General features: G+C 33.8%; 1 protein-coding gene and 1 pseudogene across 1 annotated transcript; one reads left to right on the top strand and one right to left on the bottom strand.

Moving 5' to 3' along the window:
- The first annotated feature begins 11,425 nt into the window (after nucleotides 1-11,425).
- LOC142616818 (putative LRR receptor-like serine/threonine-protein kinase At3g47570) lies at nucleotides 11,426-14,842 on the top strand (annotated as a pseudogene).
- Nucleotides 14,843-21,726: 6,884 nt separating this feature from the next.
- Nucleotides 21,727-22,701, bottom strand: LOC142616817 (uncharacterized). Its single transcript, XM_075789590.1, has 3 exons — nucleotides 22,388-22,701; nucleotides 22,136-22,338; nucleotides 21,727-22,064 (listed from the first exon to the last, which is right to left on the bottom strand). The coding sequence occupies exons 1-3, from the start codon at nucleotides 22,699-22,701 to the stop codon at nucleotides 21,727-21,729; spliced, it is 855 nt and encodes a 284-aa protein (XP_075645705.1).
- Between the last annotated feature and the right edge of the window lie 1,944 nt (nucleotides 22,702-24,645).

Genomic DNA, 24,645 nt, shown 5'->3' with positions numbered 1-24,645 from the left:
CAAAGATAGTTTTCCTTTTACTCATATTTTTTTATGCTATCAAACATTGGAAAATAAGGAAAACTATCTTTATACAAGGTTTTCCATTGAAACAAACGGAGCGGTGATGTTAAGAACTAAGAAGCACCATCATTTTAAATTTTAAATGGCATGAGAAGAAACAAGGAGTGAATTTTATCATGAAGTAGGTCTATTTTCATGAAGATTTGAAGACTTGAATAGCTTTGGGTCTAAGGATTCCAACTTTCCATATTAGAACAAAGTTGTATTAAACATGGACCTTTTAATCTAAATTAAGTTGATTGAGTCAATATATTACTCGTACCAAGCATAACAAAATCGAGCAGAATGCGTAACTCTTCATGGTTATCAAATCGGAAATGAGTAATTTATTTGCCCAAAAAATACAAAATCTGTTAATTTGAGCGGAATCAATGGTTTCATTTTAATTCAAATTAGTCACTAACCCGTGCGATGCACGGGATAGTTAAATAAAAATAATAATTAATCTCAAAAAAAGAAAAGGCTAAAGGAATAGATAATAAGTTGATTTGTTCTTCAAGAAAAAACCTAAATAAATAAATAAATAAAAAAGAAAGGGAAAACTATCTGCAAACAATTGCAACTGTTTGTATGTTTACCTAGCTTGGCTCAAAGCCATAATCCAAATTTAATTTTGCAACAATAAAAACATACAAATTCATATTAATTATAAATCAACCTCACTACACTAATCTAATTTTCGCTCTACTATATTTTTTGGAGATCAGGCTCCTAAACATTCAATGCGTCAAGAATTTCAATAAACACTATTGCCACATCTATCTTTGTTCTAGACATTTAATTTACACATAAGCCAATAGCAACCACAATTAGACAATCTTGACCCAAGCATTCTCCTTCTAAAATCACATTTCTTTCCTTTAAACCTGCACGTCAAAAGTGATTTCTAGCAAATATTACATTTACACAAAATCTAAGCAACCTAACTCACCTTACATCTTATAATTAAGCTAATAAAATCTTATAATTTCATTTTACAACTATAGCATCTTGCTCATTAAAAGGCCGTACTCAATGCGCAAAACTTTTGCTCATTAAAATGCATATGAGTAGGTTTTTCCTTTCGTAGTTGTGTGCTCCTACTATGCAGAAAAAATAAAAATAAAAATAAAAAAACCTTAGACTTTCTTGGATTTTGACATCTTATAACATTGCACATCATTAAACAAAATCAGCATGAGATAATGTTATTTCTATGAAGTGAACAAATCTGAAACAAAATTAATGCGTAAAATTCTAAATAGAATTGCAAGTCAACCGAGCATCAATAATTGCAAGAATTAAAAACAAAAGATTCAAAAGCAGAACTCAAAGCTTTCTGTCATATAAGAAAAAATCACAAATTCTCTTTTTAAATAGCCCGCATTTCCTACATATTTTTACAATAATTGAAATAAAAAAGAAAAAAGCTCTAATTTATTTTGATTCAACTGCATGCTAGGAGGATATTATTCTTAGTAATATCATGGTTTACAATTTTGTCAACATGATTCACACACACACACACATGCGAAAAGAAAGAAGCGAAAGGATGGTAGTCATATCCATAAAATATAATGTGATCACTTAATTTAGTGCCACTGAGCACCCATTTTTCCTGCAATAAATTCATCAAAAAACTGATATGCATCTTCGACTAACATTGTTCTTTTCGAAGTAAGAAAATAACTTCCAAAGACTTTATATGCTTTCTCACCAAAGCATCTTTAATGGCGCTAACACAAAGTGTGAAGAAAATTATGAAAGCATTAAATGATTATAAACCAATTGAAGAATGATTTGTACATGCTAAGAACTACAGTAATACAGAGAAACAAAAATGTCCATATTTAGCTGGGATATTGCAAGTAGAAGAGCAGAGAAAAAGGCAAATGCAAAACTCAAATGATATTATCAATACTGGCTAAGAACTACAAGAATTATTTGCATCGAAGTGATAAAGGTTGAGCATGAGAAAATCAATTCATAGGTATAAATAAGTATAGATATAAACATGTTCGGAACTTTGTTTTAAAAGAATTCAGCCGCAGAAAATTACATAACACACAAGATGATTCCAAGAGTGAAACTACCACACTTGAAAATAATGCATCAGTGGATATCATAGATGATCCACAAGAAGATGTTAACAGCCACGGTGGCACAACTGAAACAAACGCAAAAGAAGTTAGTTGCAAGAGTCATCAAGATTGCTCAATGCCATGAGAGCACATTCCACCTGATTGTTAGTTGATGGTTTCAAGTAAAAGTCACATTTGCACCAAATCTAAGCAGCCTAACTCACTGGCTTGATGAAAGAAAGTCCAAAACCTCAGCTAAATTTTTTTACTACAAAGAGGCAAGTACTTTTAGCTGAAAAAAAAAATAAAAGAAAATGCAAGTCTAAAACTCTTCCCAAACCTATATATATATATATATATATATATATATATATATATATATATATATAAAATAAAAAATAAAAAAAGAATGAAAGAAAACGTTCATCAAAGTATCCTTCACAATAAAATATATATTAGTGCCCAAAAGAACTACAAACAACCAAGACAACTAAAACCCAAATACCTTAATCAAAACCAATCCAACCAAAATATCCAAACCTAAATCATATATAATAATAAAATAAAAACCTTATCTGGTAGTGGCAAATTTTTTAGATATGGGTTCTCATTTAAACTCTTATTTTCTTTTCTAAGAAACTCTTCTTTATCTATATATATCTAATTATGTTTTCTGGATAAGCAATAAGTAGTTCAAAACTTCATAGTTGTCATGCTTTTCATAAGAATAACCCACCAAATTGTTCAAAAAGTTTTTCAAAGGCACAAATCATAACATTTAGTAGCTCTATAAAATTCTTTTATGATTTCTTAGGTTTCTTTCTACACTTTTCAAATGACCAATCTATAGTAAAATAATTACTGCTTAAGCAACCAATAAAATAAATGTATCAATGCAAACTGCTTTCTCACCAAAGCATCTATAATGATGCCAACACAAAGTGTGCAGAAAATTACGAAAGCAGTAAATGATTATAAACCAAAACACAAAACTCAAACAATATAATCCATACAGACTAAGAACTACAACAATTCTTTACATTGGAATGGTAAAGGTTGAGCATGAGAAAATAAATTCATAGCTATAAATAATTATAGATATAAACACATTCAGAACTTTGTTTTAAAATAATTCAGTCATAGGAAATTACAAGGCTACAAATATAACAAAAATGGGATGATGAAGCTCATTTGACAATCCCAACTCGTTTTCACAAATCAAATAGAAGAAGCAAATATGGAAGCAAACACTTACAAAAGGACCCAAAATCCTATTTTGCTGTTGTTGTCTATGCTATACTTCTCATTGCTGATTCTACGCTTGTGCAATTCAAGTCTGGCAGCTTTTTAGCAGCAATTGCATGATGGGGATCTTGCCTACCATATCTGTTTTTAGGTGTTTAGAACTTTTCTCTACACCTACACACCAATCATTATGATTAAACTATCACTTTTAGCTCTTATGCATATTGCAGATCACTGATTTTGTTGGTCCATGATTGTAAGAATTTACAAAAAAAATAAAAACTGAACTTCTAGCTTACTATTGTTAATAATGTCATAAATGATGACATGGTTTGTCTTTATAAAGGATGGAAGAACATAATTCTTTAGTATGCAGCTCCTAATCTACAATTGAAAATATTATCTGCAAAATAAGATCATTCTTATCTGATTAATATCATTATAGAAGGAAAAAAGAATAATTGTTTATAATATTTTGTTTTCTACATCAGATAAGGAAATAAACAATAAACATCAAATTTATTTTAGAAAACTACAAAGCTTTCTGCATCAAATAGGGAAACTAACACCAAACAACAAATTTATTTTAGAAAACAACAAAAGTAATGTGAAAAAAGTTAAGGACATTTACATATGTTATTAAAAAAAAATCATATAAACAAAGAGGGAAAGGCTTACCTAACACCAATATGCAGGATTTGTTACAGAAAGAAGACTCTCATTGGAGTTCTCTTTGAGAAATCTTCACTTAAGGTATTCTTTTACTTGATCTTCGAGATGCAGAACTTAAATGAGGTTTATTTGAAGCAGCAACTATAAATTATTTTTTTTAAACCATTTAAAAACAAAAACCCAATATAAAATTTTCTCAATTGAGTCTAATTTTACAAATTTTGAAAACCAAAACGACATAAAAAGCATATTAAGATCCATTTAACAGACAAAAAATCAATTGAAAGATCTAAACTTATATGTATGTATATTATAACTCAAACCCAAATATACAACAAAAACAGGAGTAGGTGTATAAGAGAGAGAATCAGATCAAACATGTATTTCTATTTTTGCTTACTTTGAGATTGAATTCCAAGACTGAAACTTAAAATCCAGAATTCAAACAACAAAAACCTCTTTATCTAACAGATCAGAAAATAGAAAATCAAAATTTTTGTATAAAAAATCAGAATTTTTGTTTTTTTTTTTAATAGAGCAGGGTTTTGATCGCTTACCGTTGCCGGAAAGAGATTGACTCAGATGGGAGTGGCGACCAAGGAGAAGGATTTGCGTCTAGGGTTTTCAATTTTGGGTTTTCCTGCGTATTCTCTTGTAGACTCCGATCGTGTTTCCAAGCTGAGTTTGTGTTTGTGTCTAATGGTTTTTTTTTTTTTTTTTTTAAAGATAAGCATCGGGTCAGATGGGAGTGGAGACAAAGAAGAAGGATTTGGGTCTAGGGTTTTCAGTTTTTGGGGTTTCTACGTATTCTCTTCCAGACTCCAATCGTTTTTTTTTTTTAATTTTTTTTTAAAGATAACCATCCGGTTTTGTTTTTTAGTGAAAGGAGTTTTTAATTTTATATTTTAAATTTATCAAAAAAATTATTTTTTAAATATTGTGCTGACATGGAAAAATGTGGAGCAAGCTCAGCTTCGGTTTTATATATATATAGATATAGACTATAAGGGACAAATATACCAATTGAAAGTTTGTAAACTAAATTACAACCGGGTCCAACCACAAAAAGGGTATAATATACCCTATATACAAGTCTATTATATTCGTGGACTACATGCATGTTTGAAATTTTCATAACAAGCCTAAGGACATTGTCAACTACTGTATTATTTGTAAAAAAAATACTTAAAAGAGAAATAGTGAATATCGATCATGAGGACGGAAGGAAAGGACTTATGGTAGAAGACCAGATTTAGATCCGGTGCAATACCTAGGATACTTCGTATTTCTCTCACAAAAGGTTTTTACCATTCTCACTTTTTAACTTTTTCTCACTTATTTTATTTAACGGTTGAGATTGAAATTGCTTTTTTAGCTCTCAATCTCAACCATCGAGAGCTATTGCATCATCTCAATCCCAGAATACCTGTCCTCGTTATCCATAATTCACATATTGTTTTGCTACAGATTTCCTACAAAACACCTTGATTAGATGTTGAGTCATTAAACACCTATCACTTCCACCCGCTTGCTTTTAGTAAAGCAACCCAAAGTCTACCTTGGAATCCTCCAGCCAAGGGAGAAAAATCCTCCACCCAAAGACCTGTCCATCTAGATGTTGCCCCAAGCCTTTGGCTACAGAAACTTCGACTTTTTCTGATTCAATAGACTTCACTTTCAATAGCTTTGGACAATAATAAGTTGGACTCGGTGCATTTGAAAATGGGGGATTCACTAAAAAGTAAATTGCTCATCTAGGTCCCTTTTCTTTCCATTTATTATTTTATTTTATTTTTTTCATTTTTCCTGACAAGTTTGAATTGATTATGGGAATGTATGATGCAGAGACAAATTTCGCCTACTGCGTATATGGCCACAGTAAATTAAACTCTTTTAAGCTTGATGCATAATTTTGACCATAGAAGAGAATTAATAAACGGTTGCACATAAAGTTTTAGGAAAATCGCTTTGAGAAGATGACCAAAGGTGTTACATAAAAAAGTCCACAGGTAAATGTTGATAATATCTATAGCAGTATCACCTTTCAAGGAGATAAATGACGTCGGCTAAAAATAATGGAATAATTTTTTGATCATTGCCAAGAGCATCATAGGTTAATTGGTACTTCTTAGTATTTTCAACGGAGATATCCAAAATTCAATCCCTTTATCCACAATTATCAACATATTAAAAAAAATTGTTGATCACCTATAATGCTCTTTTAGTTAACAATCCAAAATACAAGGTTACAAAGTGATCTGATATTGCTCGAGTTCAAAGCCAAGATCATTCATGATCCTCTTGGACTTATGAGCTTTTGGAATCACAACATCCACTTTTACAGATGGAGTGGGGTTACTTTTGGTCGTTGACATCAAAGGGTCATTGTGTTAGACCTACAATCTTCGAAACTGGTAGGCTCTATATCACCACATGTTGGAAATTTAAGTTTTTTGAAAAATCTAACCCTCCAAAACAGTAGCTTCCATAATGAAATCCCTCTAGAGATTGGTCGTTTGTGCAAATTGCAATTCTTACAATTGCAAAATAACACACTTAGTTGCAAAATTCATAGCAATTTATCTGGTTGCACCCACCTCGAAGGCCTTCATGTCAATTACAACCTTCTATCTAGAGAAATTCCTACAATATTTGCCATCTTGTCAAAACTCCGAATTTTTTCTATTTACGATAACAATTTGACAAGAAGTATCCCGCTTTCTTTTGGAAACTTATCGTCTCTATAGGCATTTTGTGCCTATGATAAAAACTTGGTTGGGACTATCCCTGATTCATTTGGCCAATTCACCAAACTTTCATCCTTTACTTTATCTTCAAATAAGTTGTCTGGTACACTTCCTCCCTCAATCTTCAATTTGTCTTCTTTGAAAATCTTTGATATAGGAGACAACCAAATGCATGGGAGTCTTCCGTCAAACCTAGGTTTCACTCTACCAAATATTGCAGGATTTAGCATTGCCAACAACCAATTTATTGGATCAATCCCTAATTCAATATCTAATGCCTCAAACCTATTTGCTCTTGTTTTGAACAATAATAAATTAAGTGGAAAAGTTCCTTCTTTGGAAAAGCTATACAAAATTACTTTTTTTGGCATTACCCTTGACAATCTTGGAAATGGAGGGGCAAATGACCTGAGTTTTCTCTGTTCTTTGACAAGTGCCACCTTTATGACTACATTTGCTATAAATGCCAATAACTTTGGGGGAGAGTTACCCAATTGCATTATCAATTTCTCAACTACTCTTGACACATTATATTTAGATAATAACAAAATATCTAGAAAGATTCCTACCAAAATAGGAAACTTGATTAATTTGGGGGATCTCCAAATGTGGCAAAACAAATTATCAGGTGATATTCCCTCTGAAATTGGAAAGCTTAATAATTTACAAGATTTAAATCTAGCTGAAAATAGTTTCTTTGGGAAATTTAACTGTGTTGATAAACTTGTATTTTTATTTTTTATGAGAATGATCTTCAAGGCAACATCCCTCTAACTCTAGGCATATGCCAAAATTTGTTTCTTTTGAATCTTGCTAATAACAATCTCATTGGTTTTATATCCCCACAAGTTATTGGTCCCTCATTCTCACTGGTTGTTTTAGATTTTTCTGGCAACCAATTCATTAGTGTCCTTCCTATGGAAATCAAAATTTTAAAAAAATCTAGAATATTTGAATAATTCTGAAAACATGTTTGGTAAAATTCCAACAAGTCTTGAAAGCTGCGTAAAGTTAGAATTTTTTTACATAAGAAGAAACCTCTTCCAAGGGATCATTCCTCCGTCTTTGGGATCATTAATTAAGAGGTCTTTTAGAATTATCTTTCTAACAATAATTTGTCAGGCCAAATTCCAAACTTTTTGGAGCACTTTGTCTACTTGAAATTTCTAAATTTATCTCACAAACATTTTGAGAATGAGGTCCCAATAGAAGGAATTTTGAAGAACAAAAGTGAAACCTTCATTATGGGAAATGATAAGCTCTGTGGGAGTGTTCCTGAATTTCAGCTTCCTAAATGCAAACATGAAAAATCCAAGAAGAGTAAGTTGACCCTTACGGTGAAGTTAATAATCTCTATAATTTTTGGGCTTCTTGGAGTAATTTTGGTTGTGTCACTTATACTTCTTTCTTCTTTAAGAAAGAAAAAGAAAGAAAATACCTCAAGTGATTCAAGAAAAATTCCATTGAATGTATCTTTCCAAAGCCTCTTAAATGCTACAAATGGATTTTCTCTACTAGTTTAATTTGTGTGGGTAGCTTCGGGTTAGTGTATAAAGGAAGTCTTGATCAAGATCGGCATATAGTTGCTATCAAGGTGCTCGACCTTTCATGCTATTGAGTTTTTAAGAGTTTCAAAGCTGAGTGTGAGGCACTAAGATATATTAAACATCGAAATCTTGTAAAGGTGCTCACAACATGTTTAGGTATATGAGTTCATGGAAAATGGTAACCTAGAAGAATGGTTGCATCCAACACCAAGAGTAGATGATGCTTATGAGGAGAGAAGGAATTTGAGTCTTCTTAACAGATTAAATATCGACATTGATGTTGCTAATGTATTGGATTATCTTCACAATCATTGTCAAACACCTGTTGTTCATTGTGACCTCGAGCCTAGCAATGTTCTTTGTACGTTTTTAGACCCCTTAAACACAACCAGATTAATCTAGTTATTTAGCCAAGTGATTAACTTAGGTAAATTAAGCAGATCTAGGTTAACACAAATATATCATATCATGCAAAGCAGTGGAAATATAAAGAACACAATGATATGATGACCCAGAAAAACCAAGCCGGTAAAAAACCTGGGGAGGATTTAACCTAGCTATCCTCAAGGTAAAACTGAATCCACTATGAAAGAATTGAAGTTTACACAATAGCGACTTAGACCACTAACATTCTATTGCTACCTCGAGTATGAAACCTACTACCACGAACACGTGACAGCTTCGAGTCCACGGACTACTTCTTTCTTGGATTCCCAGCAAGCACAAGCACTCCCGCTTGTATATGTTTAAGCTCTAGAATCTGCAACTGAAACGATCATCAAGTTCTTGACATAATCTTGATCCTTGATAACCCTAAGTATGTGTGAAGGTAAACATCTCTAGATCTCACAAAAGATTCACACACACAGCATCAACAACTTCTAAAAAATGTGGCTAGGGTTTTCCCTTTTATACCTAGGGCAAAACATAAAATCCTACACATAAAACGGGCTTCGGTTGAGTTAAAAAATTCTGCAGAAAAAAAAATCTGCATGACTTTCGATTGGTCAAGTCTAATTCTCGATCGATCGAGCCAGGTAGAATTGCACAGTAAATTCTGCAGCAACTCGATTCCAACTTTACATATAAGACACATACTTTGAACAGTCTAAACAAGACTAAAACGTTTTGATCATGGTTTGCCAACATTACAAATTAGTGTTCTAATACATTTAAACCTAAAGGTCTTAGAACTAACATTCTTCTCGATGATGAATTGATTGGAGATGTAGGTGACTTCGGCCTGGCAAGATTCCTTCTCAATGATACTCGAGATTTTTCTTCTAATCAATCAAGCTCCATTGGGGTAAGAGGAACAATTGGTTATACTCCTCCCGGTGAATATCTTTATCTTTTTTTTTTTTTTAATTACATGTCATTGAAAAATGTCATTTAAGACTTGTACGATTATGTAGCCCCCCCCCCCCCCCTTCTCCCAAACAAATTTTTGGATGAAAGCATGCTCATATTACAGTATATATAATGTACAAGTGTAGAGTATGGTATGAGAAATGAAGTGTCAACATACGGTGATGTTTAAAGCTATGGTATATTATTGTTAGAGATGTTCACTAGGAAAAGGCCAACTGAAAACACTCTCCAAGATTTAAACCTTCATAAATTTGTTAAAGTAGCTTTGCCAGAACAAATAATTCACATTATAGATCCCATTCTTCTTTAAGAAAGAGAGGATGAGGAGATAGTGATAAATGAAAATCGCAATGAGGGTCAAAAAGGAAGTACCAAAATTCAAGAGTGCTTGATTTTGATACTTGGAATTGGGGTTGCCTGTTCCATGGAATTTCCTAGAGAAAGGATGAGCATCAGTACAGTTATAGTTGAGCTGCATTCAATTCGAAAAGAACTTATTGGAGGGAATTAGTATCACAAACAAATAATTCAAGATACAGGTAAAAAGAGATTAGTATTTGTTATTTCAAACTGAAAAGAGATTAGTACCATTGTTGTGGTTTCCTCTCACTAATGCGTTTAAAAGTTATCCTAGTTTGAGTTCTCTTGTGGATTATTGCAGGTGGCTTTGGATGGGAATCCCTCACATAGAAGACAAACATTGTTTTAGGAAAGTGAATAGATGTACTGATGCATTGTCTGCTTTGTGGAGAATAAAAGCTGGGGATTTAGTTTTTTTCCCTCTTCTATTAAGACTAAGACTGTTGTTGATTTTTGATAATTTGGTGGAAATTAGTCTTCCCCTTGTATCTTCTGTTTAGTACCACTTGATATTGTAAAGGTCATTCTGCTATATTTCCTTGTTCCTTCGGTTTAGTACCTCTTGAAATTTGAAAAAGTCATTCGGCTATATATTTTCAATAGAATAGTAGTAACTGTATTAATGAACTAATTCACCGGTTACAAATGTTTCAAGGAAGCCAATAACTGGCTACAATACACTTCACTTGCAATAGCTTCCAACAATAATTAGTTGGACACGGTGCATTTGAAAATGGTGGATTCACTAAAAAGCAAATTGTTCATGTAGGTCCCCTCTTTTGTTCTGGTTTGCTGCCAAGTTTGAATTGACTATAGGAATTTGATGCAGGGACAAAAGACTATTTAGTATTACATCAAAATTTTAAAACTTAGAACTTGCTCAATTTCTATATTGCAATTTTATTTAATTCCATAGTTCTCAACCAAAAAAAAAACGAGGCTTGGATTCGATATAAATATAATTTGTCCTTTTTAAAAAACCCAAAATTAAAATAATAATATCAGCCAACATTCGCAAATAAACGCTTATTTACATATTTTTCATACATGCTTTGATTGCAGTTTGGTGAATTCCCACTAATTATAAAGGTAAAGGGACCACCGCCACCGAGTCGGTGACTATTATACATGCTTTGATTGTAGTTAGGTGAATTCCCAAAGTCCTTGTATTCTTTCGAGCTGGGCCCGCACTTCATGCAGTAAGTTGGTTCTTCTTCAGTCTTCAATTCTTATAAATGTGCTTTTCCTATGAGTGCTAAACTGCGTAATCAAACCCTCTTATCTGTTTTGTTTGGAAAAACCAACACCCACTCGCAAACACACTTGTATTGTACCAACTGCTTCTTCAACCATATTGCATATGGGGCTTTCCCACTGGAGTTCAGCTCCACCCTCTTCTTTATCCATGCATGCTTTTATCCTTCTCTTGTGCTGTGGCTTCTTAGTGGTTGGGGAGAATAATGAGACAGACCGGTTGGCGTTGCTTGAGTTCAAAGCCAAGATCACACAGGACCCTTTCGGGGTTATGACATCTTGGAATGACAGCATCCACTTTTGCCAATGGCAAGGGGTTACTTGCGGTCGCCGACATCAGAGAGTTCCTGTGTTGGACCTGCAATCTTCAAAACTGGTAGGCTCTATATCACCAAATGTTGGAAATTTAAGTTTTTTGATAAATCTAATTCTCCCAAACAACAGCTTTCATAATGAAATCCCTCCAGAAATTGGCCGTTTACGCAGATTGCAAGTCTTACTATTGGACAATAACACGCTTAACGGCAAAATTCCTAGCAACTTGTCCGGTTGTGCAAACCTCATCGACTTTCGGGTCGGCTACAACCTTTTGATCGGAGAAATCCCTACAACACTTGGCACCTGGTCAAAGCTCCGATACTTTGGTCTTTACAAAAATAATATGACAGGAACCATCCCATCTTATTTTGGAAACTTATCATCACTAGAAAAGTTTTCTCTAGTTTATAATAACTTGGGTGGGAATATCCCTGAATCTTTTGGCCAATTAAGTAAGCTTGCATTCTTTTCTGTGGCTGTAAATACATTGTCAGGTGCAATACCTCCCTCAATCTTCAATCTGTCTTCATTAAACTTTTTTAGTGTAGAATTCAACAGAATAGAAGGGCGTCTTCCGTTAGACATAGGTATCACTCTACCAAATATCAAAACATTAGGCTTCTCTAGGAACCAATTTACTGGATCTATCCCTGTTTCAATATCTAATGCCACAAATCTAGAATATATGGGATTCACTGAAAATAAAATAAGTGGAGAAGTTCATTCTTTGGAGAAGCTACATAGACTTAAAAGTTTTCTCATTGCGAACAACAATCTTGGAAATGAAGGGGCAAATGACTTGAGTTTTCTCTGTTATTTAACAAATGCCACCTATCTAAAAATATTGGACATAGGTCTCAACAACTTTCGGGGAGAGTTACCCAAGTGCATTGGAAATCTCTCAACTACTCTTAAGGTCTTAAATCTAGAAAGTAATAAAATATTTGGAAGTATTCATTCTGAAATAGGAAATTTGATCAACTTGGAAGATCTTGAAATATTTCATAACAAATTATCAAGTAATATTCCATATGAAATTGGAAAGCTCCAAAAGTTACAATATTTGGATTTATCTCAAAATAACTTTTTTGGGAATATTCCATCATCTCTTGGAAATTTAACTACTGTGTTATACTTGCGCTTATTTGAGAATAATCTTCAAGGCAGCATTCCTTTAAGCCTTAAAAATTGTCGAAATTTGATAGAGCTGTATCTTAATAATAACAATCTCACTGGTTCGATATCACCACAAGTCATTGGTCTCTCATTCTCAGCCACTATTCTAGATTTGTCTACCAACCAACTCACTGGTGTCCTTCCTATGGAAATAGGAACTTTAATAAATCTAGAATATTTAAATATTTCTAAAAACATGTTGATTGGTAAAATTCCAGCAAGTCTTGGAAGCTACATAAAGTTGGAATTTTTAGACATGAGAAGAAACCTCTTTCAAGGGATCATTCCTCCATCTTTGGGATCATTAAGAGGTCTTCAAGAATTAGATCTTTCTAATAATAATTTGTCTGGCCAAATTCCCAAATTTTTGGAGCACTTTGTCTTCTTGCAATTTCTAAATCTATCTTACAACCATTTTGAGGGTGAGGTACCAGTAGATGGAATTTTCAAGAACAAGAGTGCAACCTTCATTACGGGAAATGATAAGCTCTGTGGGGGCATTCCTAAATTTCAGCTTCCTAAATGCAAACACGAAAAATCCAGAAAGAGGAAGTTGACCCTGACATTGAAGTTGATAATCTCTATATTTTTTGGGCTTCTTGGAGCAACTTTGGTTGTGTCACTTCTACTTCTTTGTTCTTTAACAAAGAAAAGAAAGGAAAACACCTTAAGTGACTCAAGAAATTTTCTTTTGAATCTATCTTACCAAAGTCTTTTAAATGCAACCGATGGGTTCTCTTCTACCAATTTAATTGGTGTGGGTAGCTTTGGGTCTGTGTATAAAGGAATTCTTGATCAGGGTAAACATATAGTTGCTATCAAGGTGCTCAACTTTTTGCACCATGGAGCTTCCAAAAGTTTCATAGCAGAGTGTGAGGCTCTACGAAATGTTAGACATTGAAATCTTGTCAAGGTTTTTACATCATGTTCTGGTATTGACTATCAAGGTAATGATTTTAAAGCTTCGGTATATGAGTTCATGGCAAATGGCAACCTAGATGAATGGTTGCATCAAACTCCAAATCCAAATGAGACTCTTGAGGAACCAAGGAATTTGAGTCTTTTTCAAAGGCTAGATATTGCCATTCATGTCGCTAATGCGTTGGATTATCTTCATCACGTACCATTGCCAAACACCAATAGTGCATTGTGACCTCAAGCCTAGCAATGTACTTCTTGATGATGAAATGATTGGACACGTAGGTGACTTTGGCTTGGCAAGATTGCTTTTTGATGCCACCCAAGAATGTTCTATTGATCATTCAAGCTCCATCGGAGTAAGAGGCACAATTGGTTATACTCCTCCAGGTAAATATCATTATCCTTTAAAATTTAACTGTTTTATCTTTTCTCATAGTCTATTATTCCATTTTTAAACATGAAAAGACAAGTTTAGCAAGGATCTATTTAGTTAGAATATAGAATTTTTATATCTAAATTTATTGACTTATCTAAATTCTTCGTTGTTTACACTTTACATTCCATTTTAAAAGCTTATTTAATACCCATTAGGTTAGATCTTTTTCCTTACTTCTTTCTAATACAAAACTATGGTTACATTTCTATATACATGTTATGTGTAATTGCAGAGTATGGTGTAGGAAATGAAGTGTCAATATATGGTGATGTCTATAGTTACGGGATATTATTTTTGGAGATGTTCACTGGAAAAAGGCCTATTGATAAGATTTTTCAAGATAGCGTTAATCTTCATTACTTTGTTAAAGCAGCTTTGCCGGAAAGAATAATTGACATTTTAGATCCTATCCTTCTTCGGGAAAGAGAATTGGGAGAGACAAGGATGAATGACATTAATCGTAATGAAGGTCAAGATGGAAGTCCAAAAATTCAAGAATGCTTTGCTTTGATACTTGGAATTGGAGTTGCTTGTTCAGTTGAATCTCCAAGAGAAAGGATGAACATAAGTGATGTTATAATTAAGCTACATTCAATTCGACAAAAACTTATTGGAACTAATGTACGCAGACAAAGGCTTCAAGCCACAGGTGAATTATGCTTGTTTCAGTAGATGTTCTAAATTGGTGCACACCCTCTCACACCACGTGATCTAATTTGATAAGACCACTCGAAATGTTTAAGGGGAGAAGGGCATTGATAATTTGATATTGCGATTAGAAAGTCACATCCTTTGCATTTCAAATTGTCATTATTTGAAATGCAAAGCTTACAATCATACTAAATTGAAATTATCTTTCGTGAACACAGGTGCACAAGGATGATGATTTATTATGAAGGTTGTCGTTGCAGTAAGGTCAGTTTATGATATATATCATTGAAGCAGATAATCAATCTTGTAGCTTCCCAGTAGCATTCACGTTTTCTTCCCCCTCCTGCATCAAGTATGTAAAGTTGCTTCTTTAATTAACTTTGTGTCACACTCCCACCAAAAAAATAAAATTGTGTTTTTAACTTTAACTAGTCACAAACCAATGCGATGCCCAGAAAAATTTGATATAATCATTTTTTATTGGATAATTATTGAATTAATATATTAAATTCTATATTTTAAAAAATTCAATATGTGTTATTTTAAATTAGATGTTTTTTCTAGTATAACATAATATATTTTGTAGTCGGGTATTATATATAGTGGATATGTATGAAAATACAATGCAATAAAAAAAGCTTTCTTTTATTCTATAGTGAGACTATTAGACCAAGTTGTAACCATGTATACTGTACGTTTTTAGACCCTTTAAAACACAACCAGATTAACTTAGTTATTTAACCAAGTGATTAACTTAGGTAAATTATGCAGATCTAGGTTAACATATATAAATCATATCATGCAAAGCAGTGGAAATATAAAGAACACAATGATATGATGACCCAAGAAAACCAAACCGGTAAAAAACATGGGGAAGATTTAACCTAGCTATCCTGAAGGTAAAACTGAATCCACTATGAAAGAATTGAAGTTTACACAATAGCGACTTAGACCACTAACATCCTATTACTACCACGACCACATGACAGCTCCGAGTCCACGGACTACTTCTTTCTTGGATTCCCAGCAAGCACAAAACACTCCCGCTTGTATATCTTTAAGCTCTTGAATCTGTAACCGAATTGATCACCAAGCTCTTGACATAATCTAGATCTTGACATAATCTAGATCTTGATAACCCTAAGTGTATGTGAAGGCAAACACCTCTAGATCTCACAAGAGATTCACACACATAGTATAAAGAGTATCAGTAGCAACTCTAAAAACGTGGCTAGGGTTTTCCCTTTTATACCTAGGGCAAACTATAAAACCCTACACGTAAAATGGGCTTGGGCTGAGTTGGAAAATTCTGCAGAAAAACAATCTGCACGACTTTCGAATAGTCGAGTCTAATTCTCGATCAATCGAGCCAAGCAGAATTGCATAGTAAATTCTGCAGCAACTCGATTCTAATTTTACATATAAGACACATACTTTGAGCAGTCTAAACAAGACTAAAACATTTTGATCATGGTTTGCCAACATTACAATTTAGAGTTCTAATACATTTAAACCTAAAGGTTTTAGAACCTAACATACACTTTTTTAATAACTATACAAATGTATGCAAATCAACTCTTCTAAGTATATTTTTATCCAAAACATAGATCAACATCTCTCTCTTTCTCCTAATTAGGGGCGTCCATGAAAACCAAAGACCCGCCAAAACCAACCCATCACGGCTGGGCTAACACCTCCGACGGGTCAATGACAGGTCTCAATTATCAGAACTCGACTGCAGGTCGAGTGGCGGGTTTCATCCTCAAAAACTCGAGCCACCCGACCCGCCCGACAAAAACTCAAAGAACAGCGAAAATCACCTAGATCTGGTGACGATCTGGTGCTTCTCAGCTCCAATCTAGCCACGTTTGGGCTTCCTTCACTCAGATCGGCTCAAATTCGGCTAAGATTTAGTCTCTTCCTTACTCAGATATGCTTAATTTCGGCGAATCCAACCCAGATATACTCAAACTCGGCCAAAACTCCGGTAAGCCCAACTCCAACTCTGCCAAATCTCAGCCAAATTTTCATAGATCCGAAGGAATCTCGCCCAACTCTCATTAGATCCAGCCAGATTTCGGCCAAAAAGTGGTGAATTGGAAAATCCAAAACCGATCGATTCACACCTGAAAACCGATACAACCCGACCCGGTTGATCTGAAACTTCATTCGGGTCAGTTGCAGGTCAAAATCTTCCCTAACCGATAATGTCGGGTTGAGTTCGAGTTTGGCACAAACCCAACCCGGCCCCGACTCGTGGACATCTCTACTCATAATCAATAACTCATATAAGTGGAAATATAAAATAAAATAGAATGCGAAACGCAAACTTTTTTTGTCATATTAATAAATCTCGCAATATATAACTCTTTAAATTCATAAATCGCATGATTACTTATATTATATTGTACAATAAAACCAACCTATCGATCATGACATTTCAATATCATCAAGATATAATTATATACAAATCACTTATTGTTGATCTTGTCTTATAAACCTAAAGTACCATCTATACAGCTAATAAGATCTTTACAGAGTAACATATGATGGAGAATATTAGTTTGAACAGCCGATTAAACACACACACACACACATCAACACAAACATCTATTAGAAGATAGAATCTATAACTTTAATACGAAAATTTGGCAAAATGATTGAATAGTATACTACCTTCAACTTAGTGAGATTAAGATACTATCTTATAGCGAGTGTATATGTTCAATCAAGAGGAATTAATCAAGGAATTTTTAATCATTATCAACTATGTTAGTTTGGTCTTTGTTTTTCATGGTTTCTCATTTTTCAGAATAAAGATGGTATTGACGTATTTAAACTACAACAATTATGGAGTAGTAATACAAAACTGTTAAATACATTATTATTCAAAACTTTGTATCGATAAATTCACTTTCCTATTCCATGTGATATACATACTTATGGAATTTAAAAGTTCAATCTCCATTAAGGCTTGCATTACAAATACCAATGATTTCATCATAAAAACCAACCCTATTGAGAAGTTTATGTGGTGTAGTCCTTAATTAGGCAAAAGTGGGGGCACCTTAGGCATTGTGCTTGTTGTTCCCACAACATAAGCTTAATCTGGTGCTATGTAATAGAATTTGTGCAATTTCAAAATCATAAAGAGACTAAAAGGTGAAAAGAACAAAAGATTAATTAAAAAATTTTAAATGAATTAAGCATTGCATATATGAAAGATTTAAGCAAATAATGGGACATCAAATGTTATTCAAACTAAGGCAAACATTAACCTTTTTTTTTCATAGGTAGATTGTGGTGGAGAGGGGGGATGATGGGGTTTAGATCACAAACATAAGACACCAAAAGAATGTCTTTACCTCTAGACTATCACTTGAACCCCCAAAAATTAATCTAAGAGGCTACACATAAGGATAATTGGAATTCCAACAAAGAATTAATCAAGTTCCTCAAGTATCTGTACATAAAAATATTAACAGCATAGTGATGCTCTATAATAAATTATATTTTGTCTTATTCTCTTTTTGGTTTTTCCCTTAAAGATGATCAACTAAGAAAAGTAAAAACTTTCCAAGAAAGCTCAGATTAGTTAAAAATCTAATGGTCAAGATTCCAATTATTTGTAATAGAATGACCACAAAAAAAAAAATAGATGTGAGAATAATACATTAGATTTCTAAAAGGAATTTTACCAAATACATAGAATGCAACAATAACCAAATTACTACATTGAATATTTTTTTTACTTTTTCGATACTCTACAAATAAACACAAAATAATTTCATCATCAATATGTTTCATATCAACATCAAGAATTTCCACAACAATGATTGTCCAAATTAAACTGCGCTAACAATTCTAAATCAATTAACAATAACAAAAGTCAACATCATTGAAAATTTGGGGAAGGAATACAACAAAATCACTTCACAAAGACTAAACGCAATAATACCAAAATGAAAGGAGAAAAAATTATTTTTGATTATGTGCTTTGTTCACCCTAATGGTCTTCTTATTGCCAACTTAACTTTGAAAATTTCAGACAAAAAAAATCAATATCTTCTCAAAATGGTGAAAACTAAACCTTGATTGAAAAATGTTGATAAAAATTAGTATTAAGCTAATTTTTGTTGTTGTAGATAGTGGGGTGATCATATATAGAATATGCATTGGTAGATATAACATTGTAAAGCTTAAATAAATAATTGATGTGTGAGTGAGAGAGAGATAAGGTCGTGAAAAAAAAAAAAAACTGAAAATTTGGAAAAGGAAACATTGTAACAGTAGATAAACGAAGAGACAAAAAACATCTTTGAGCTAGAGATTTGTTTGCTACAATTTGCTTTGGATACTTGAATTTTTAATTTTATCAACTAAAAAGATATTGAATTATTCAATTTTAACAATAACTTGAAATTGCAAAGAAGAAAATGAAAAGTTGAGATCAATTTGGGTGGTTGAATAGTAAAACATTTATATCTAATGAATCGTAACGTTTGCAATTTCGAACAAAATCATTTGTATTTAAGACAAATAAATAGTAATGGTTGAATAGTAATAGTGTCCATCAATATGTTTGTTTATGATCTATATTTAACTATTTTATTAAAAAAATTCATTAAAGGAAAAAAGAATTAAAAAAAAAGTATGACATAATGGATGAGGTGACACAGGAGAAGCGTAGCAACATTAAATTCTACGCTTCAGTTTTTAAATATATATAAAATTAAAAAAAATCATAAAAGAATAAAAAATTAAAAAAAAAAAAAGTATGACATAGCGGATGAGATGACCCAACAGGTATATAACAATATTAAATGTTACATTTCAGTTTTTAAATATATATATATATATATATATATATATATATATATATATATATATATATATATATAATAAGTTTTTCCACAAAAAAAAAAAAAAAAAAAAAACAAGAAGAGCTGCTCGTGATTGAGCCTTGCTCTGTTTCTTTCTTATTTATACCATATCATATTGAATTGTAATTGTTGCATAGAGGTGGAAATCATGTTCTTCCTCCTTAAAAATGCCAGGTAAAGGCCCAGAATCATGATCATATTGACAAATTGTTTGTGCCCAAAGGCCCAAAATGCATGCCAAGAACTAGACCAGGTTCCAGTACTTGTCAAGCCAGCTGGTGGCCGATGTTAGAGATATTAGGTTTTGTATATTGGCCCAAGTGGTTTAAAGTTGACGAATATGTTAGAGAATTTTGCTTGTTAAAATTATTTAAGTAAATGGGTACCAATTCCACAAATATTATATGAGTTGGGATTTGTTAATTTCGTAAATTAGGATCCTTGCATCAAGAACTTTCTTACTATAAAAACATAATTGAATGTTTAATTTAGAAATTAAGTTATTAATAATGAATATCTTTTGAATTTTATTGTAGGGAAAACGCCATTTAGCATACTGTATGTGGGGTCATGGATTTTGAGATTTGGCCGAGAGCATGTGGTTTGGCCGAGAAGCCTGGGTCGTCCGAGTCCGAGGAGCGCCATCTCCTCAGACTAAAGTTAAACGCAAATCTAGTATAGATCCTAATGATCAAAGATGACCTTTTAGGAAGTTCTAATGATAGCAACGAGCACCATGAATGTACAAGAGGGATAAGGGCTCAAAAATATCTAAGGGGAAGCTGCTATCACCGCATTAATGAGGAAGTGACCTCTGAACAGTATTATGGCAGCCTTACAGCCACCCCAGAAGACTTTTAGAAGGGGCTGATGGGACAAATATCACCATAAACCATCAACTGTCCACATGTAGTCCACATGTAGGGTAAGGATGAAGGGAGAGATGTAATATAAATAAGGGTAAAGATCCCAGAGAGAGGGGGACGAAAAAAGGAGAAGAGAAAGCATTGTAGCAACCTCAACAACTCCTGTAACCATGGTCATCCAATATATGCTAGAACAGAGCTCCTCGGATTGTGCCGAGGACAAACTTTCTTGCACAAACCGGGTACAATTCATGTTGGCTCATCATCCAAAATCATACTAATTGTTATCCACGCACTAAAGCCTAGCTCTTTGACCCACTCTCTACAAATTTATTGTACTGGGTTCACTGGGCCAAGATCCCTTATATTTTGGGCTTGGTCTGAAAATCGTGTCCCTACACTGTCATTTTCTGAAGTCCGAAGCTGATTATTATAATATATTGAAATTATCTCCGTTCACTACAGGTGCACAGGGATGATGACTTATTATCAAGGTTTTCAGGATGCATGATGAGTTGATGACTTATTATCAAGAATTTCATTATGATTTTCTAGAAAACAACCAATCTTGTAGCAGTCATGTATTTTTTTTTCTTCTGTATCAAGTATGTAAACTTTTCTTCATTAATTACCTTTGTGTTTTAATGTACTATTGAAGAATATTTTAGAGCAAAAACGGTAAGAAAAATATGATGATATGCTAATTGATAGTTTTCTATGCTCTTTTTTTTTTTTTTTTTTTTTTTAGGCTGGAGGTAAGGAAAATGAAAATATAAAGGTATTTACACTTACTTTAGTAATATAGATTTTTTATTGTAGCAAAAAATTTCACATTTACTTGTATTCTTTTTTTTTCTTTTTTTTTTTTGTATTCTCTATTGCTTTGAATATATGTATAAAATTTAAATATTTTCTTAGAAATAGAATATAGTTACAAAATCATAGTGTTTGACTTGTTTTTTGGTGTTTGGGCTTGCGTAATTTTATTCACTGTTCATTAATGCCCCATGGACCATGGTATCGTTTATTTTTTGAAACTGAATATTCATTCATTAAAACCAAAGAGGAATACATACAACCAGATCAGAACGCATAAAAAACCAGAGAAAGAAAACAGGACATAGGCACCAAAATAGACCAAGAAACCCAGCCTAGACTAGCTGTAAGCATCTGTACAAAGAAGGTCAGCTACAAACTCTGGAGCTGCACCAAACCAGCTCTTTAAAGCTCCAGACCTCTTGGCATATTGTGCAAGTTCATGGGCTATCTTGTTGCCAATGCCATTCCTGCTTATGAGCCTGAACACAACCGACTGAAAATTTGACAAATCATGGATAATACCTGCAATAATGTGACCAGCCACTCCCCTGCAATCTTTGGCTTGAACTGCTTGAATAGTCTGCAAAGAGTCTCCTTCCACCATGATATTTTCCAGGCCTAACATATGAGCAAGGACAATGCCTTGTTCCATGGCAATGGCTTCAGTTTCCTCAACTGCAAAATTACCAGGTAAGGGCAAGCTAATGGCTGCAACTACTCCTAGTCCCTAATCACAACACCCACACCAGAATGACCATCCAAAGCCGGAATAGCTCCATCCACATTTATGAGGAACACACCTTCTGGGGGAGGCTTCCATGCTCTGATCTCATCTCTTTTTCCTGTAGCCAATAAGTTGTTTGCATTTTTAAAGTCTTCAATCATGCGGATTGCTGTCCCCCAAACCTGGTCCGCTGTTGTTGTATTGGCTTCATACACCAATTGATTTCTGTGATACCATATTGCCCATGCTACTCCAAACAACTTTTCCAAATCACTTTTGAGTCCCTTGGCTTATTATGGATAAAGCCGAGTCAGATATGTCATAGCTGCATTCTGAAATTCTTGTTGGACAGTCATTCCAATTTGACCAGACAGCTTTGGCAAGATCACACTTTAGGATGGCATGCTCCACTGTTTCCACTTCTTTTCTACATAAGGGGCAGATGGCATCTGCTTGAACTCCTCTCTTATTTAAATTCATCATGGTGGGGATCGCATTCATACATATTGGCCAAGCAAAAATGCGAACTTTTTCTGGGATATTTAAGTGCCACATCTTCTTCCATAGAGGGGTTCGCACGTCTCCCATCGATGATTCTTCTTGTAAGTTTGAATTCAGCACTTGCCTTGCTACATAGTAGGCACTCTTCACAGAGAAAATTCCTTTCTTATTGCCCACCCATATTATGGAGTCTTCCGGTAAGTGATAACTGATAGGGATGTTGAGAATTGTGTTGGTGCAAACACAATAATAATGGAAATACACAAAGAGAAACTGAATAATACTTCTGAATTTTTTTATTAATTTAAAGAGAGAAATTACACAACACTATCTGGACTGAGGCGCGGCACTCGCTCTCTTTAAGGAGATTCAAGCCCTTGGTTGGCTAAACTTTGTAACCGGTGCAGACCGTCTCTGACTTGTCTCCCCCAGGATACAACAGCCCAACAAGTGTCGTATGGCTAGAACAACCTCTGCACAAAGTGTTCAAGCCCAAAGCTCCACCAGAAAGAACACCCTTCCTTGCCAAGAATCTCTCTCTTTTTTTTCTTTTTTTTTTTTTGTGTGTGTCTATTACAGTCATTTGGATTTGTGTCTGAATGGGTCTATTTATAGGCTCAATGGGCCTCACGAAATTACTACCCAAATTAATCTGATTAATTAGGTCCATTATTCTGACACCCTTCACCTCCCCCTTGCGCACGTATCTGGCCCAATATTTGAGACAATTCATGTTAGCCCATTAATCACCACAATTAAAAAGAACAAAATAGTCTCTCTCCTTTTCAATGTGGGATTAAACATTTTCACTAACTCCTCATCTTCCACATTCACTCCCACATCTTTACATTTATGTTATCACATTTATTCATTTTATTTATTTAATATTAAAATGCTCCAACAATCCCCCACTCATTTTAATATTAAATTTTTAGTTAAAGAGAGATTACCAGGCAAAGATGGGTCATTATGCATCATGAAGGTGTGCTCTGCATTGAACCTTCACTTAGTAAAACAGCGATCTCAACTCCAGAGTCGTAGTGGTCTCCGACTTGAACTAGGACTGCTTTGGGGAAATTAAGTGTCACTGCTTACACATAACAATCCAGGTGCTGACATGAGCTTTTATAGCTAGCACTTTACGGCCATGTGCTGATCCCGGTTTCATGAGTGTATTTGAGATTAAGTCCAAATCTCATAGGGAGCGGCCCCACCCCCACACTCACATAGGTGAAATTTTGTCAAGGGTGCTCCTGTAATTCTGACACCCCACTCATACGAGCTACAAATTTCATTAAGAGTTTTTTACTCAACCTCTCCACATTACAGGATAAATGCACTTACATCATAGGGATGAACAATTAAAAAATTATTTACAAAATAAATAATTAAAAAAATTGTGCATTTCTTATGTCCATCGTATGATTCGTTTTTCCTATTGAACCCAATTCTCAGGATCTCTGGTCTTTGGGTTGGGTATCCTCATACATGGCTCATGATTCTATGGACTTTAGTCCCATCCCCCTCGATGTATTCCAGACTCTATCTTTTGCCAAGGCCTTGGTAAATGGATCTGCAAGATTATCATTAGATTTAATATAATCCACAGTTATGATGCCACTACTCAAATAAGATCGCACAGTACTGTGCTTTCTTCTTATAGGTCTGGATTTACCATTGTAATAACGGTTTTTAACTCTACCAATTGCAGCGGTGCTATCACAATGAATTAATATAGGTGGAATTGGCTTTTCCCAAAGTGGAATTTCATATAACAAATCTCTAAGCCAATTTGCTTCTTCACTAGCTGAAGCGAATGCTATTAATTCAGCTTCCATTGTTGAATTAGCAATTATTGTTTGCTTTTTTGATTTCCAACAAATAGCACCACTACCTAAGGTAAAAATATAACCAGTGGTAGAGAGAGAATCACCTAACAAAGTATTCCAATCGGCATCACTAAAACCTTCAATCACAGCAGGGTATTTTTTATAAAACAAGCCATCACTTTTGGTACCAATTAAATATCTC

This window comes from Castanea sativa, chromosome 11, assembly GCF_040712315.1.
Source record: "Castanea sativa cultivar Marrone di Chiusa Pesio chromosome 11, ASM4071231v1".
Taxonomy (NCBI): Eukaryota; Viridiplantae; Streptophyta; class Magnoliopsida; order Fagales; family Fagaceae; genus Castanea; species Castanea sativa.
Note: the sequence above shows the minus strand (reverse complement) of the source record. Positions and strands in the feature narration are given on the sequence as shown.